The sequence below is a fragment of the Aphis gossypii genome, chromosome 1 (genome assembly GCF_020184175.1).
Source record: "Aphis gossypii isolate Hap1 chromosome 1, ASM2018417v2, whole genome shotgun sequence".
Classification (NCBI taxonomy): Eukaryota; Metazoa; Arthropoda; class Insecta; order Hemiptera; family Aphididae; genus Aphis; species Aphis gossypii.
In genome coordinates, this window is record NC_065530.1 from 1761615 (window position 1) to 1778775 (window position 17161).

The window sequence follows — 17161 nt, forward strand, 5'->3', positions numbered from 1 at the left end:
ATTCAGTTTATTGTGCCGCACTTGTATTTACGATGTATAACAGGTAATGGTAACTATAAGAATCGTATACAATTCAATAACACTATTATCGCTATTCGATGTGCGCCGCCGACGTACGCAATATAAAGAACATACCGGAAAAGGGCATTAAACGCGGCGCCCTTGTGTTTGCATTAATAGGTATTGGACTTTTATTGCCCTCGAGTAAAGCAGGAATCAGCTATTCTCTCGAATAATACAAATCAAATCTGGCATGTAGTTATTTTTTTCGTGTATTAAAAAGATATATATTTTTTATACATATTTAAAATACTGTCTATACTTATTTAAATATTTTTTGAAATTAATTAATTTGTTTTTATCTAAGAAAAGAAAAGAAATTATACACACGGTTTGTACTATAAATTATTAAGTACATTATTAGTTAATATTAGCTAAATTCGTAACATAAATTACTGAATAGGGGAAGTTACTTCTACCAGTATTACTCCAAACATATAGTCTGAATATGAATTTAACTTAAAATTATAAATTATGTACTATTTATTATTAAAACTAACCATTACAGTTGTCATGCAAACCAAAAAGAGATGTTAAATTTTGAAAATTTAATTTTTAAGAAATTAAAAAATTATGTAATTTTATTTTTCATTTTAAATATAATTTTAAATTTCTTGATATTATAAACGTATGAAATATTTTTTAATTACATTTTGGAATGTATTTCATGAAATTAACTTTTTTCATAATCTTAAATGATCTTTATTAACTTAATCTCAATTAAATATTTAATGTATATTCTATAGTGTATGTATACGAATATATATATTTAAATTAACTTTATTATTTAATAAATCATAAATCAACGAAATATTTGTAAACATGAACAATCATTAAAAGATTGAAAGATTGTTGTTATGAGATTTCATCTGAAAATTTTTTACTAACATTATTATAAAAAACAACAATAAAGTTGAAATTTTTAATAGCAATTAGTAATAACTATAATTATATTGATTATTTTCAAAACGTTTTTGTTTAATAATATGCATAATAAAATATAGTTAGATTATTATGATATGTAAAATACTGTAAAATGATTTGCGTCGTGAGTTACAGATATTCAAATATCTCCTTATCGTTTAAAAATTTAAATTAGATAATAATTGTTTACGGTCGATTAAAATTTTACAACATTACTTCCTGTCAATATAACAATATTTATACATTAAATATTTACATGAATGAGTAAAATCATCGAGGAGGCGGTTTGTTGTGTGGATTGACATAAAGTGTGTCCCGTTATCGTATTTATATAATTATGATATTATATTTTCATTTGAACATGTCATTATATTTTATTAAATCGTAATACTTTAATGTTATCTTTTATTTTTTATATTTGTGAAATTATCATTCTTATGATAAAAATCGAAATTCAAAAAAAAAATATAATATCTGATAGGCACGAGTAACTAAATAGACGTAGCTGGTCTCTATATTTTTCCAACATTTAAATAATTATTACAAATATGTTATATCAAACAATGTGTATTGGTATTTAGCTAATGTTTCAAAATTTACTGTGTATTGTCGTTACGTAGTACTTGGCTAATATTTAAAATAATATTCTTTTCTACATAATCACGCATATGGAAATAAATGTTTGTTTAGTATATATATTTGTGATTTTGTGATTATAGACACATATAGTTTTTTTTCGAACAAATACCTTTGAGATGTGTTAAAAATAAACAACAGTTTTATTGAAAAACTGTTAGTGATGAATATTCAGAGATTTTTATTAATTTCCTTATTACGGATAGAAACAATAATTGTTGATTCATATCCGGAGTATTTTTTGAATAGTTACTTACAATAATTTATATATTAGGTAGGTACAATTTGTCAATCGTTGTAAACCATTTCAAAATAATATAAGAGAATATTATAAATAATAGTTTTAAAAAAAATGGTGGACTTTCACATTCTTTTTGATGTCATTGGGCTTAAACTACTTACACTTTTTATGTTTGTACTGAACAAATATACTTATTTAATAAGCAAATAATGAATTGATTGCACAATCGAATTTTGTTAAAATCTGTCTGCATATGTGTTGTATTCGTTTAATACGTTCGATCTGTAAAGTCACGTTTACATTATGTTTGTTTAACCGTAATACAAATAATAATAATATTTCCCTCTGTCTGTCCTACGACATTGCTTTTATAGTCTGATTTGTTTGAACACAGTACATTAAAAGTGTACCGAATCGTGTTTCTGTTAATGTTGAAAAAATATCAAACCTGTTCAAAAACTTTGGAATTTTATAATCGTTTAACTGTATAGTAAATAAAAGTTAAATGAGTAGGTCACGCAAATAAAATTATAAAATAAGTATCTAACCTACCCGACAGCAAACGCGTTATTGTAAAAATACTGCACTGCCGTATTATAATATAATATATTGTTACCAACAGTAAGTTGAGTAACTTTTTTCTAGCAATAAAATGTATAGGGTTCTTCAAATTGCTTTGCAATATTTTAGTTTTGTGCATAATATCTAGTTTGGAACGATGTAAGTGTAAATTAATAACTATTTAATATGTATTCGTATTGAATGTTTAGAAATGTATTATTGTTATCTACAAAACGAAGGTTAGATTATGATATGAATGTGTCAACAATTTGAGATTAAAAATATAACTAATTGTTCTAATAAAGAATTTCGGATAGGAGTTAACTATAAACAATAATAGACAGTGTCCGTGTAGGATTTCAAATTTTCAACCGAAATCATTTTATGATATTAAAACTATAGTAGGCATAATATAAGTTATCTTTAAAAAAAAAAAAAAAAAACTCGAAGTATATAAATTGTACAATTTATCGTTTTGTGGGTTTAATATATAAATACATAATTATATTATAATAATGCATTACCTATATAAGTAAAGTACAAAAGTTGGATGTACCATCGCGGGTAAACATTTCCGTAAATGTTTTCAAATTAACGTTAAATTATTGATGTATATATATACAATAGTTACTCTAATTGATTAGTGTTCAATAGCAATATTATCGTTTGGGAACAAATATTTTCTTTGATGTTTTTTAAAAAAACTTTTACAGGGAATTCAAATAACAATTTAAATTAGGTACTGTGTACAATATTCATATTGTACATGTATATGTCTAACAATTTTCCAAGGAAAAAAACATTAAAAACCAATATTATGTGCAATGTGCTATGTCTAAATAACATGTTTATAAAATGTAATACATTGCAAACATTTTACATATAAAGTGTATCAATCAAATAAATTCAAAATGAATTCAAGTCATGAATGTCATAATCATATTATAGTAATAATAGTAGATGAATCACTTGACCCAAATTTTGGACTACTTCATCTCCCACTGTGACCGACAATCTCGAACCGAACAATGAATGGAAACCATACCAAATTTTATAATAGTAATAATATTATGTCTTGTCATTATTCAATCGTGAAAATATCTACGCATGCGTATTTTTTTTAACTAACAAAATATTGAAAGTAAAAAGAATAATTTTATTGTTTACGGAGCAAAATAAAAAACATAATATTTTTTAGTTTTTTTTTTTTAAATTACTTAATAATATAAAGAAACTTTTGTAACAAATTCGTATTTTAATTTAAAATGGTTCAATTTTAAAACTACTAAATAATTCGTGGAGTAAAATTTATTTTGATTTAAGCATTAGATACCAGTTTAATCTTTATAAATTTCAGCTTAAATCACAGTAGGACATCGGACAGGTACGTTTAAGAATGTTTGGGCACATTGTTTGATATTATACTCACGCTAACCGAGTATTACAATATTACTAATAATATAATAATGTAATTAGTATTAAACGATTTCAAGTGTGTAAAAAATATGAATAAATATTTACTTACTTAGTTTGATTTTAGTAAAATGATTGTTTATTATATTGTTCAATGAAAAATTTGCATTTGACGTTGATTATTGGACGTGGGTTAAAAACTAAATCAATATACTCACACTCGAACAGAGATTTTACACCATGCTAATAATAATAAACAATTTAAAACATATGCCATTTTAAATGCATATACTTATTTATGCTAAATACCAATAGCGGAATGACAAACAGCTCTGGTTGCGGTCAAGGTGCGAGGACCGCATAAACTTTTTTTCAAGGATAGGCGAGTTTTATATTAACTAAAATAATATTGTAATACCATCACGTGTACGTCCTTGATCCTAAAGTAATTAAAATGGATTTTTTATGCAAGATATCAGATTTTGAACTAGTTTATCAATAGAATGACAAAACTGGTTTGATTGTTGTTTCATAAAAAAAAAAAAAAAACCATTATTAGATTTTATAAGTAAATTTTAGTATTATTGTTATAGTATATTTAAGCAAAATTTTTTAAAAAAATTGTAAGAAGATCACTCTCCCTGATTTAGATAACACATAGGTATTGTGATAAGAAAGTCATACAGTCACTGTGAGAGTAAGGGTAGAGAGAAGATTGGACACATATAATACCACATACCTATTTATTTTATTAATTTTTTTAATCATCTTAGATTATCTAATTTGTTTCCAAAACGACCTTTACAACTGTTAGTTTTTTTAATGTACATTGCATATATTATTATAAACTACACATAAAAATGTTAATTATATGATATATAATACCATTTATCGTATGGTACTCATCATAATTTCAGAAAACACTAACTTTTTTGAAAATTTGTTTTAAAACAATTTTAAATTGTTATAAAACAACATTTTTTACTATACTTTAAATTTTAAATTTTATATTATAATACAGTATATTATTTAAAGTAGAAGTATTTAAATTTATAAAAATCAAATTTTTGACAAATATTTATAACTTAAAAATTACTCATTGAAAATTGGATTTTTATGTATCTAAGTACCCCAAAAAATATTCTGGTTTAGAAAAAATAGTTGAAAATGTATGTTGTAATAAAAAAATATTACAAAATTATATAATGATATAAAATAGTAAAAAATATTTATTTTATAAAAAAATCTTGTTTTTTAACTGCTTAAAATTAATTTATGTAAAAAAAAAAAATAGTTTCAATAATGTCAATAGCGTTGGAAATAATGAGTGCCTTATATTATTTAATGGATTATCCGATATAAATTACAGTATTATATACATTTTATATAATTTACAAGTATATGAAACGACATACTGACACAGTAACATATATTTATATAATAACGTTTAATATTTTTTATATTAATATATATATATATTTAGTTGTAATTTATACGACCGCATGAAAGTAAGCAATGCCCGAACAGTTAGCTCTCGTGTGGTGAGTTAATGAGGGAGAAAAAGTTATAATTTATACGATATACTCGTTATTAATAATATTGTCGATAATAAATACAATCGATATATTTCGGTAGCTTTTTTAGTGACAAAAACCTGCATTTCATCAAATAATTGAACTGATATATAGGTGTATTTAGTATTATATATTATATGGTATAGTACTGAGACAATTATTACATATGTTAAAAAAAAAATTATCTGCTCAAACATCTTTCGTCACTATAATCTCGTTATTTATATGTAATTGCGATTTTATAGTTTAATCGTCTGTTAAACCAAACTAGTCAAGTTCAAATACGAACGACTTACATTTGAATGAAACGAATAAATAGACAGTAAATACAAGTAAACGTATAGGTATTTTATAATTATATTATGTTAGAGTTAAATTCACTCAATACTGATCGGAGACATAATTTTTTCTCGTTTATTATATTCGTTAATAATTACGCGTAGAGTTGCCGACTCGCAATATAGTGACGAGAACCGATAAAAGCCGATCGCTTTACAGTGCACAGTGGCAAGTTTTCCAAATTTGGTAAAAGAAATAATAATCTTGAAAAATATTTCTGACGGGGTGATATATGCGTTAGTGATGGGAATCGGTTAAATGGTAGTGATTATGTCGATTCGTATGTGATCGCCATAATAGTTGTCACATATAATTTGTTAAGACCCTGAAATGACTGCAAAATAGGTACCTATCCAGACATGTGTTGTTGTGATCGCAAGTTTGTATATTCATAGAAGGGTCTATTGTAAACCGTAGGTATGCAGATATACCAGGAAAATAAAAATATGATATACAGTATGTAACGATGTGAATTATAAAGTTATTCAGTTATAAGTGACTTTTGTGGCAAAATACAAAGTGATACTTATATTAATTTGAAAATTCAGAGAAATTAGGAAGAAAAATAATAAAAAAGGATACATAGACTATATATAAAAAAAAAAATGAAAGAATTGTAAATAAATAAGATTATTTTTTAAGACAGTCAATTTTTACAGTAATTTATTGTTTACCCGAATTCAGGTACTCATTTTATCAGTTACTTAATAATTAAATAATTGTTATAATATATATTTTTTAATCATAAACAACATAGACCACAAAACAGACTTGACAAAAGTGTATTTACAGTAATTAATCTGAAAAACAGAGAGAAAATAATGATTTTTCAAAAACATTTTTATACGTAATTTACGTATTAATAAAAAGTATGTAGACTGCACGCGTATTGCAAATACACGATGAGATAGTCTTCCGCGTAAAAATCAACAAGTCACACAGACTGCTACTGGTAGGTACTGGTGTAGGAGTACCAGTTATGATAGTGCATGTGGTATAGAACACTGTATCCGGTTAGACCGGGGTAAACTGGTATAATATGATATTATTTAATTTATCGTGGTACAAGGTCATCTGTCAAGAAGTCTAACTGGAAGTCTGTAACTACGTGTAGACTGTAGATAAACACAGTAATAAATATTTCGCCGATGTTTATAATCATTAAAATATATTATTGTAAATGATATAAACGAGCAATATTAACGGAAAACTATAAGTATATTTCATAATAATATACCTATATTACCCGATATTGTTTGGATTTTGCTGCGATAAAACTTGAATTTTTCTGATTTTTTTTCAAACATATAGGTAATATCGAGTTGTGTTTACATTAAATGAAGGTCGCGTTATATATACCTTCTAAATACGGTCTGTTGATGATCATTATTAAATCGAAATAACCACACACATACATAATAATATGATTATAAACCGTATACGATTGTTTCTTATTTGTATTTTTTTTTTACTAGAGAAAACTTTCACCTTTAAGAGAACGTCACACTAGAAAATGTCATCACAGTTCGCACATGGTCGACATAGCAAAATTTGCGTTTGACAGTTATAATTATCGCATTTTTTTTGTGTGTATGTTTGATAATTTAATTTTGCTTTAAAGATATTTTTTGTCTTTTTAGAGCTATTTGAGACCAAAGTTTATTTATTAAACATTATATACATACCTATCATATTTTTCATAATTTGGTAATTCGAATGTTTTTTACTCTTTCGATAGAAACGGTTTTTTCCTTATTATTATTATTGTTTAATTTATTTATTTTAATGGTTATTAAAATATGTGCATGTACGCTGAACGCCATATAGCATATAGCTAGTATACTATAATATTATTATGTATACACGTATACGGGGTGATTACATAAGTATTGTAAGACACTAATCGAAATTCATATACCCTAACTCTAACCTTGTAGTTACAGCAGTAGGCAGACGAAGTTCGCGTTAGCTTTTAATACGATTATAATAGTTTGGCAAGTCAGTTTGGATTAGGTAAGTTTAAGGAATATCACGGGCGTCGCGCAAGAATAGGATCACCCTGTGTATGATTATTGTAGAATACGCGACTACCGCGGCACAGTATATAATTATTATTTTGTTTTCGTACGCACTCCTCTCCTCCTCTGAGGCCGCATACGTACATTTACCGTCGTTTTCTACGTGGACACATATTATTTTACCAAAACATCTCACAGTCGCTTGTACTCTGACCCGCTGCGATTTGGCGTCACTCACATTTATGTTGTACAGTTTTTGAACCGTTTCCCATGTACGCGGTTCTATCGTTTTCTACTCGCGGGTCTAGATTGAACAAACTGTTTTATGCGCGACAACGTGTATTATAGGTAGGTATATATTATTATATTTAACCTGTAGTAAATTATTTGGTCGTCGACAGTATGTCTCTAGATCCGTAATAACCACAAGAGATAATATATTTTATATCGTACACAGCGGGTTCACAGCCACGTCGTCTGCCGTCTCCAAAGCTACTGCGAACGATTTCTGGTAGATCATAGTTAGTGAATATTATTATGATATCGTAATTACTACAGCCAATCAGAATACGATTAAAGGCACATGAAACGACGGACGACGGAGTCGTGAACTTGGTTAAAGTACACATATTTGCGGTTTAATTTGCATATCATTATGTATACAAAACCGTCATATCACGCGTGGCGTATTATATACTATATTGCATTTAAACAAGTTGTGTAGATACTATAGTCAGAAATATCTTATTTTCATATCGTGCCAAACGTTCCCATACTGATTTTAATTAGTATACGTTATTTTGCTGTTTTTTTTTTTTAATCGCGATGTATTGACAACGGTACATCTTTATAATATTATTCAGGCGGCTATGTAGTGTGTGCGAGTATACAACATTTTAAGATCCGACGTTCGTGCTGTAGCACGAGTTCTCTAGAATTAGATCTCTGAGACGGACTATATGGACAAAACGACCATCGACGTATAATATAATATTATAATCAGCTTTATTCGACCGTTACAATACGACATTTAATGTATAACGCATATACATGATTATATAATAATATTAACATTTTATTTTCTTATCGCGAAGAATCTTTTAGGCTTACGCTTTTTCAATAACACTGGAGCAGTATTTAACGTGACGCTTGAACAGATAATAAAGTTTTTCGCTCGTTTTACGTATTGTGTTCGTCGCGTGTGACATTTCGATGAAACGATTTTTATAATACCTTGTAGCCCTCTAGGTGGGGTGGGGGAGGAGTAAGAAAGAAAAAATAGCATTTGTGAATTTTCTTTTGAAGATAAATACCGTGACACGATATGCGATTATAGGTAACATAATATATTTTAAATCGAACATACGTGCTGCAGCTGTGCTTTCAATCTCGGAAACAGACTATGTGGACATAAAATAACCAATTTATTGTACCTATCTACTCTATTACAATCAGCTATAATATATTTGCCTTATCTTCGTAACATTAAATTTAAATTTTGAAATTTCCAGGAAATAATATCCTACTCAAAATACGAAATGTAAGACCCGTGGTAACCTCTAGAAATGTAATCCTGTGATCGAACAATCCGATAATTATTGTATACATATCTACATATTCGGAATCACTATGGAGTTTAATATCTTTACTGAAAATAAGTCGGGACGATCTAGCTTAGGGTTATAATTTTTTTTTATTCATTAATATTTTTTTTTAAATTATTTTTCGTGTTAGATTGCTATACAAGAAAACATCAAATTTACCTATCTCAATATTTACGAGTGTACTAAAATTTAACAAAACAGTAAAAAGTGAGTAAGTAGGCGATTGCTTTACTGTACCTCATTGGTGTAGATAACATTAATAAAAACGTTAATAACATTTTCAAAGGATCAAATAAACGAGGAAGAAATTACCTATACTTTAATCAGATAAAAAAATTACACGACCTGTTAGTTGCTGTTATTGCTTTATAAACTTTCGAGATGAAACTAATCGCTAAAACTTTTCTTTTTTTTTCCAAATATTTTTATTAAATACATGTTGCATACTTATTTAACCTTTAAGAGAAGAATATTGAAATATTCATACGCAGCATGTACCACCTGTTTAAAGACGCAATAATTTATATTTTATTACGGACGGAATATTCATAGCAGCGCGGCGAAGTGCGACACGCGAATTTCTATTAAATCTAATCCGGTGTGGTACAGCAGCATATTACCTGCAACCATATTGTACATAATGTTATTATACATTATAAAATACAAAATAGCGTATATATATGTATTTGTATGTACTTGCTTGTTATATGCAAACCTACCTTGGATGATTATGTCAGAATAACATACTACAAACACTCGTCATACGGTGACGTTTTTTCTTATTTACCACACGGTCCTACATCATACTTATTAAACTAATAATAATAATATAATACCGTTCGTTATTCCGTCCAAGGACTGTTCGAACGAATAAAATATTATTCAAACCGTCTAAATCGTAATAATAATAATAATAATAATAATAATAATAATATAATACGTCATCATAATAACGATTTTTTGTGCTAGATATATTTATGTATTATATAATACTTAAGTCATGATTTATTTATTTTATAATAAATAATATGATAATTAATATAGTACCATTGCGTCGACGATCAATCGTATAGAATAATAATACACGTTATTATAATGCTTGAGCATTTGGTGGGGTACTTGAGCGTGTGGGCAGTTGAGTGGGAAAAGACCTGCGAATCCGAAGTTTTGTAACGACAACGAGCATGTCGAAAATCCAAACGCGTAAGACCTCTACGGCGTGCAAGAGAGAGTATGCACTATGCACACAATAATAACAATAATGTGTAATCTTTTTTTTTTTTGACGGCGAGACAGTCGTGTGTGCTATGTATTAATTATAATATATTTATTATTTTTATTATTATATCACATCACAGCTAGATGCTAGTTGTATTTTGTCCGCAACAGTACCTCTTTTTACCATTTGTATTCGGTTGGGCCGTCGAAGTATACTTTTGTAGACTTCGGTCTGAATCCGAGATTTCAAAATTAAATTCTACAGCTTGATTGTGATTTTTTTTCCATTATTTTATTTTTTACAATGGAGATAAATATTTTTGAGATCGTATTGACCAAAAAAAAAAAACGCTAACTGAAATAGTTTAGATTGTACTCGTTGTGCAATCGGACACCTATATTATAACACAATATAATATGAGTAAACAATTTTTTTTCTTTCTTCTTAATCACAATGTTAATATTATTTATTGAAATATATTATTTTATTATCAACCGTCATTAGCTTATCATTGGAATCATGTTTCGCATTAGGTGCCTAATGTAAAATTTATAACAAAATACAATTGTCTATTTTAACCTTGAGTAATTTTTAAACAATATTAAAGCGTATAACTTATATCATACTTATGTATGCAATGTACAATAGTCAATAACTATACGTTACACACTAGTTACTTTATAGTTCAGGTGTTATGAAATGTTAAAAATAATTTATTATTCCCAAAAATGGTCAGTATTTAGTTGTTATTATTAAATAAGCATTATACGAAATATTAAATTCAAAAGTCACTATATAAGTATGGTATTAAAATACAATTTATGCTATCGGAAAACAACTAATATGGTTATAGTGTTATACCTAAATATATATAAAAAAAACGCTAATTGTGCATTTATATCTATTATGAATCTTAACTTATACTATGCAAATTAAGGATATAATAATTAATACATAACGAATAGTAACTAATTTACATCTGTATACTAAATTTGTTTTTTGTTTGTTTTTATTTTATTTAGGTTGATTACATATACGTAGAGCATCAATACAATCATCAAGATGCTGGACACTGTAATTCAAGGGTATAACACCCTAATGAATGATTATAGTGGTAAGTATTTTTTATATGAGCTATTTTATTTAAAACGATTTTAAACAGTATTCACGTATAAATAAAACCGTTGATCATTTAATTCCTATCTATTAATATCTATACATTTTTATATTCTACAGTTCATTATTTTCTTCTACATAAAATTTAGACATTAATTCGAATACTTAAACTATTTCAACATAATATAAACTTAATCAATCAATAACAAATTATTATATTCTCAATAAAAAGTTATTAAATTATTAGCATAATATAGATGAAAATATTTTGAATTTGGATTGATGAATAGAAAATGATTAGGTATCAATTTCGTTTTTAAAATTATTACCAAGAAAAATGAACTTAATAATTTGTTTGATACCCTGAGGATTTTCAATACCATTTTACATTTTCAGATAAAAGGGTTAAAGATTGGTTCCTTATGAGTAGTCCCTTACCTACTATGACAATGTGCCTGTCATATGCATTCATCGTAAAGGTTTTGGGACCAAGGTTAATGAGAGATCGCAAACCATTCCAATTGCGAAAAACATTAATCGTTTACAATTTACTGCAAGTCATATTTTCCACCTGGATATTTTACGAAGCATGGGATGGTGCATGGGGTAATGGTTACAGTCTTCGATGCCAACCTGTTGATTATTCAACATCCCCAAGCGCTATGAGAGTAAGTACATCGATAACATAATAATTTAATAAAGAATGTCCCACATATACCTCTTTTTTGAAAATCCGGGTAGAGAGATGTTTGGGGTTAAGATCATTAGAAAAAATAGCATATAACTTGATATGCATAGGGATTTGATAACTTTTTCTAACGATGTTGACAGTTGGAAACTTAAAGTGTGGTATAGTGTTGTTCATACTATATTAATATTATGTCTAATTTTGAATATCTTGTCATTTTTTTTATTATCAGTGTTGTCAACATTGTTTTAATCAATTATCATCTAGATAATTAGTCAGATTTTTATGTTTAGTGGTTATATTTTTTGTTTACTTGCTGTTATGTAGTCATAGATTACTTTACTAACGATGTGTTGATATTTAATAGGCAATTTCTTATTATTCGACCTCATATCCTACGATTTTTTTTGTGGAGTTTATTTAAGTGTTTTTATTAAAAATTTGATTCCAGTTTTTTAATATTTACAACTGACGAAGTTCATGATAAACTTTGTGCAAAACAGTGGATAAACAAAAAATATGCGAAAAAAATGCGATTTGATCGAAGCAAGATGATAATAAATAAATAAATAAATAAATAAATAAATAAATAAATAAAAACAAACAAACAAACTTTTCCAATATTAAGATAAAAGTAACAGGTTAGGTTCAAATTTGGCTGTATTTATCGAATACCTATAATCATATATTAATTATATTATTAAACTCTGGTCGTAATGTAAAATTTGCGCGACTATTATGCACCATGCTGTAGTGTTATGAAATTGCCTATCCAAAATGCCGTCTTATTCGTTTCAATTTTTATTTATAGGTGGCTCGTGGATGCTGGTGGTACTTCTTTTCAAAATTCACGGAATTCTTCGATACCGTAAGTGAATATATACACAATATCTAAGCGATAAAACCGATTGTGTTGAATATTAATGGTTATGTTTATGTGTATTTTGTTTAGTTCTTTTTCGTTATGCGAAAGAAATACGATCAAGTATCTACCCTGCACGTCATACACCACGGAATCATGCCGATGAGCGTGTGGTTTGGCGTTAAGTTCACACCCGGTGAGTCTGCCTGCCAAATAGACGAGTCTCGCAATTAAATTTAATTACTTATGTTAGTTTAAAATTCTTGTCATTTACAGGCGGTCACAGCACGTTCTTTGGGCTGCTTAACACGTTTGTACACATCATTATGTACACGTATTACATGTTGGCCGCCATTGGGCCACAAATGCAAAAGTACCTCTGGTGGAAGAAATACTTGACTGTGCTCCAAATGGTATGCAAATATTATTATTATTGTGTCAATAAATATTCTTGTGGATCTCATCCCGCAGTGTATAATATGAAAAATCTCACAGCGGTAATAAACGTTATCTCTTCCGTGTTTCAGATTCAATTCATCATGGTGTTCATCCATGCATCACAGTTACTGTTCATCGAGTGCGATTACCCGAAGGCATTTGCTTGGATCATCTTGCTGCACGCCGTTATGTTCTACTTCCTGTTCTATAACTTCTACCAACAATCGTACAAAAAGAGAGTAAGTCGAAAGAAATGTAAATAACAAGAAAATGGTGTTCTTTAGCTTCTGTATACTAATAATGATACTCAAATTCTCAGCCAAGACCATAAGAAGTTCAAGATGTAAACTCGAGAATTTTTCTGATATCATTTTGAAAATAAATTAATTTAAAAAAAATAAAAAAATTTGGATATGGAATGTCGATAGCTCGGAACAAAAACAGTATAGGCTCCTGGATTTAATACAATATTCTTTTTCCTTAGCCCTTCAATTTATTTTTATGCTACAATACAACATTAAAAAAATTCACATCTTCACATAAATTATTTACAATAAAATAAAATAAGTGATTTTATTTTAAATACGTTGCGATAGTAATATATTAAAATACTTTTAATAATTATTGAAGTTTACTAAAAAATATTTAAGATAATTTTCAGGACTTCAAAAACATCGGGACCTAAAGAATTTGCTCTTAACTGTAAAATCTAGCTATGAACTACTACTTTATTCTTATGTATTACTTTATGTTGAAAAACGAATCCTAGAAAAAGTAACTAGGGAATTATTTTAAAAGGCCATCGTGAACTATCTTACTAAATCACTGTCTGCGGATCCTATATATAATACATATATCATATATATACATTATACATACAATAGTTAAACGTTAAAATGTCATTTGAATGAGTTTATGAAGTATTCTAAATGTTTACTACGCATAATAATTTTAAGTCTAGAAGAGTAAACCGAAGGGAGGCTCTAAAAGTTTACTAGCTTGATAAATAACTACATCTTATATATAAGTAAAATCTTTGATGGACTAGATGTTGCTTGCATTCTGTACCCATAAATCCTAAACATTTTGAATACTAATGTAGTATAAAATATTATAATATTATAATGGAATGAAAAATTGATTTTGAACTTTTTGTTTAGGAGGACAAAAAGAAGGTAGCCCAACAGAAGAAGGACGATGACGACCGGGCAAACAATCGGCCCGTGGACGTACCACAGCCCGTAGATTCTTCCATCCAAAACCAAGCCAAATCGTTCTGGTCCAACTTGACGTCAACACCATGCTTCCTGCCCGCCGTCACAGACACCGATGCCTGCGAAGAGATGTATTCGCGACCACCGGTTAACAGCGCAGCGCGAAGCGCGTTCATGTCCGACGGTGCGGGATCATTTGGCAACAGGGCGTTCGTGTCCAAATCTGCAAGCGCGTGAAGCCACAGGCTCACAACTCTCCCTTTAACTCCCCTTAAACCATTGAAAAATATCCTGAAACCTACCATAGCTATCATGCACGAATATGTAACACTACATACCCCTGTTCCACAAAAACCGAAACGAAAACGCTCACAATAATAATAATGTAAATAGTACACAATATATACCTTAATTGTGTACCAATTGAATCCGAAAATCATTTATTTGCGCCCTGATCGCGATGTAGTCTGTTTTATTTCCAATGACCTCTTCGGTTTTTGACTGACTCATTTGGTTCTTGAGATACAGTCAAATAATAATAATATAAATATACAATCGCTTTTGTGTGTAATTTTCTTTTCTCACGTTCCAAGGACATCTTTATTATTATTAGATAGATATTATAATTATTATTATTATAACTATTATTTACGAGAATTTTGTTTCGTGCTACTTCGACGATGGCTCAAAAACAAAGAAAATTAATTCGATTCTCAGTGTGCTCATCGGCGATCGGACAATTTCTCGTATATGTGTTATCGCATAGGTATTAGGATGCAGTCGTGTATGCAGTATATTATATTATTATTATTATTATATTTATTATTATTATTAATATTATCATATTTATTATTATTATTATTATATTCAACGCATGCGGTCGTCTGCCATCGTATTTCGATATCACAGGATTCAACGATAATAATATTATTGTTATAAAATTTGCCCGGTCTATCGTGGCAGTGCGACCGCTAGTCAAAATCAGTTTAATATCATTAGATTTTACTATAGATTTACACATTGTATTAAGTCGTATAGTTATTATGCTCTATGAATTAATATAATTACTATCGTCGTTAGGGTACGACTGTCGTACGCGAAATGTATAATAATATGCGCGTGTGCAAATATATGGCGAGGCAAGGAGGCGAGGAGGATAAAAAAAATAATCAATACCATGGTATACAATGACAAAAATCTAAGTGTTGACCAACGATCGTGTTAAACACCCCATGTCTTTGTCATTGTTTATGATAATGTATTGTGGTATTGGTATATAAATCTGTTGTCCATTTTTCAACTTGTTTTTTTTTTTTGTTATTTTATTGTATTTAATATGTATAATGTATATTTAAACTATATATGTACTATGCCAAGTGTAAGTATGAGTTGGTATGATGAAAAAAAAAAAATTAAAAAAAATTAAAAAATGATTTGTACTCATTGCAACTCTCCATTTGTTTATAATATTAAATTATGCTCGAACAGACTATTATAATTATACCTATTAAGTTATATTATGTAATTTAAATAATAATATGTTAATATGTAATATTCAGTCATTTATAGTGCCCTGTATTTCTTGCCTTGTTTAATTAAATATTAATTGTATGATTGAAGTATAAATAAAATTGATGTAATATTTTTTAATGATAATTTAATTTTTTACGTAGGGTTTACAGGTTTACTAGCGAAAAATTTGGTACTAATGTAGGTACTACAATTTTTATAGGTGTATATGTATATATTCACATGAGAAGAAAAAATTAACGAAATTCTCGTTGGTTTATTAATAATTAGGTACATAAACCACATCGTTATTATATACAGTAACAGTAAAAGTATAATTTCATTATAGTTAATAAAATTTATACTATGTTCTGCACATAATATGCATAATATCATTGGTGACTTTAAAAATATAGTAAAATAGATTCAGAAAGGCAACTTCGTTAGGTGTAGAGCTTATAAATTTATATACTAAAAAACTACTCAAAATTGTTTAACAAAAGTTTCAGATATTGTTGTTAGAGATATCAAAAAAGTTTAGATAGTAGTTTAAACTTTCAATTCAATTCATTACATCACATTCGAAAATATATCAAGAGGTATATCCACCTGTGGCTCGTCTTGATCGAATTAGTTCACAATGTGAGGTACACTAATGCCGATTTAATTGTCAAAATATATTGTCGTATTTTATGTTTGTTTATTTTTCAGGTAAAGTCGGGTTATACCTACAGTTAGGAAAAAT

At 28.1% G+C, this 17161-nt stretch overlaps 1 protein-coding gene across 1 annotated transcript in view; it reads left to right on the forward strand.

Moving 5' to 3' along the window:
• Window positions 1–16557, forward strand: part of LOC114120762 (elongation of very long chain fatty acids protein-like) — a 29470-nt gene extending 12913 nt beyond the window's left edge. Inside the window, exons 2-8 of the mRNA XM_027982776.2 lie at window positions 11612–11703; window positions 12102–12373; window positions 13205–13261; window positions 13346–13451; window positions 13532–13668; window positions 13783–13932; window positions 14854–16557. Of these exons, the coding sequence (XP_027838577.1) occupies window positions 11652–11703; window positions 12102–12373; window positions 13205–13261; window positions 13346–13451; window positions 13532–13668; window positions 13783–13932; window positions 14854–15144 (1065 nt within the window). The 5' untranslated portion in view covers window positions 11612–11651 and the 3' untranslated portion in view covers window positions 15145–16557. The remainder of the gene's footprint in view (window positions 1–11611; window positions 11704–12101; window positions 12374–13204; window positions 13262–13345; window positions 13452–13531; window positions 13669–13782; window positions 13933–14853) is intronic.
• The last annotated feature ends 604 nt before the right edge of the window (window positions 16558–17161 follow it).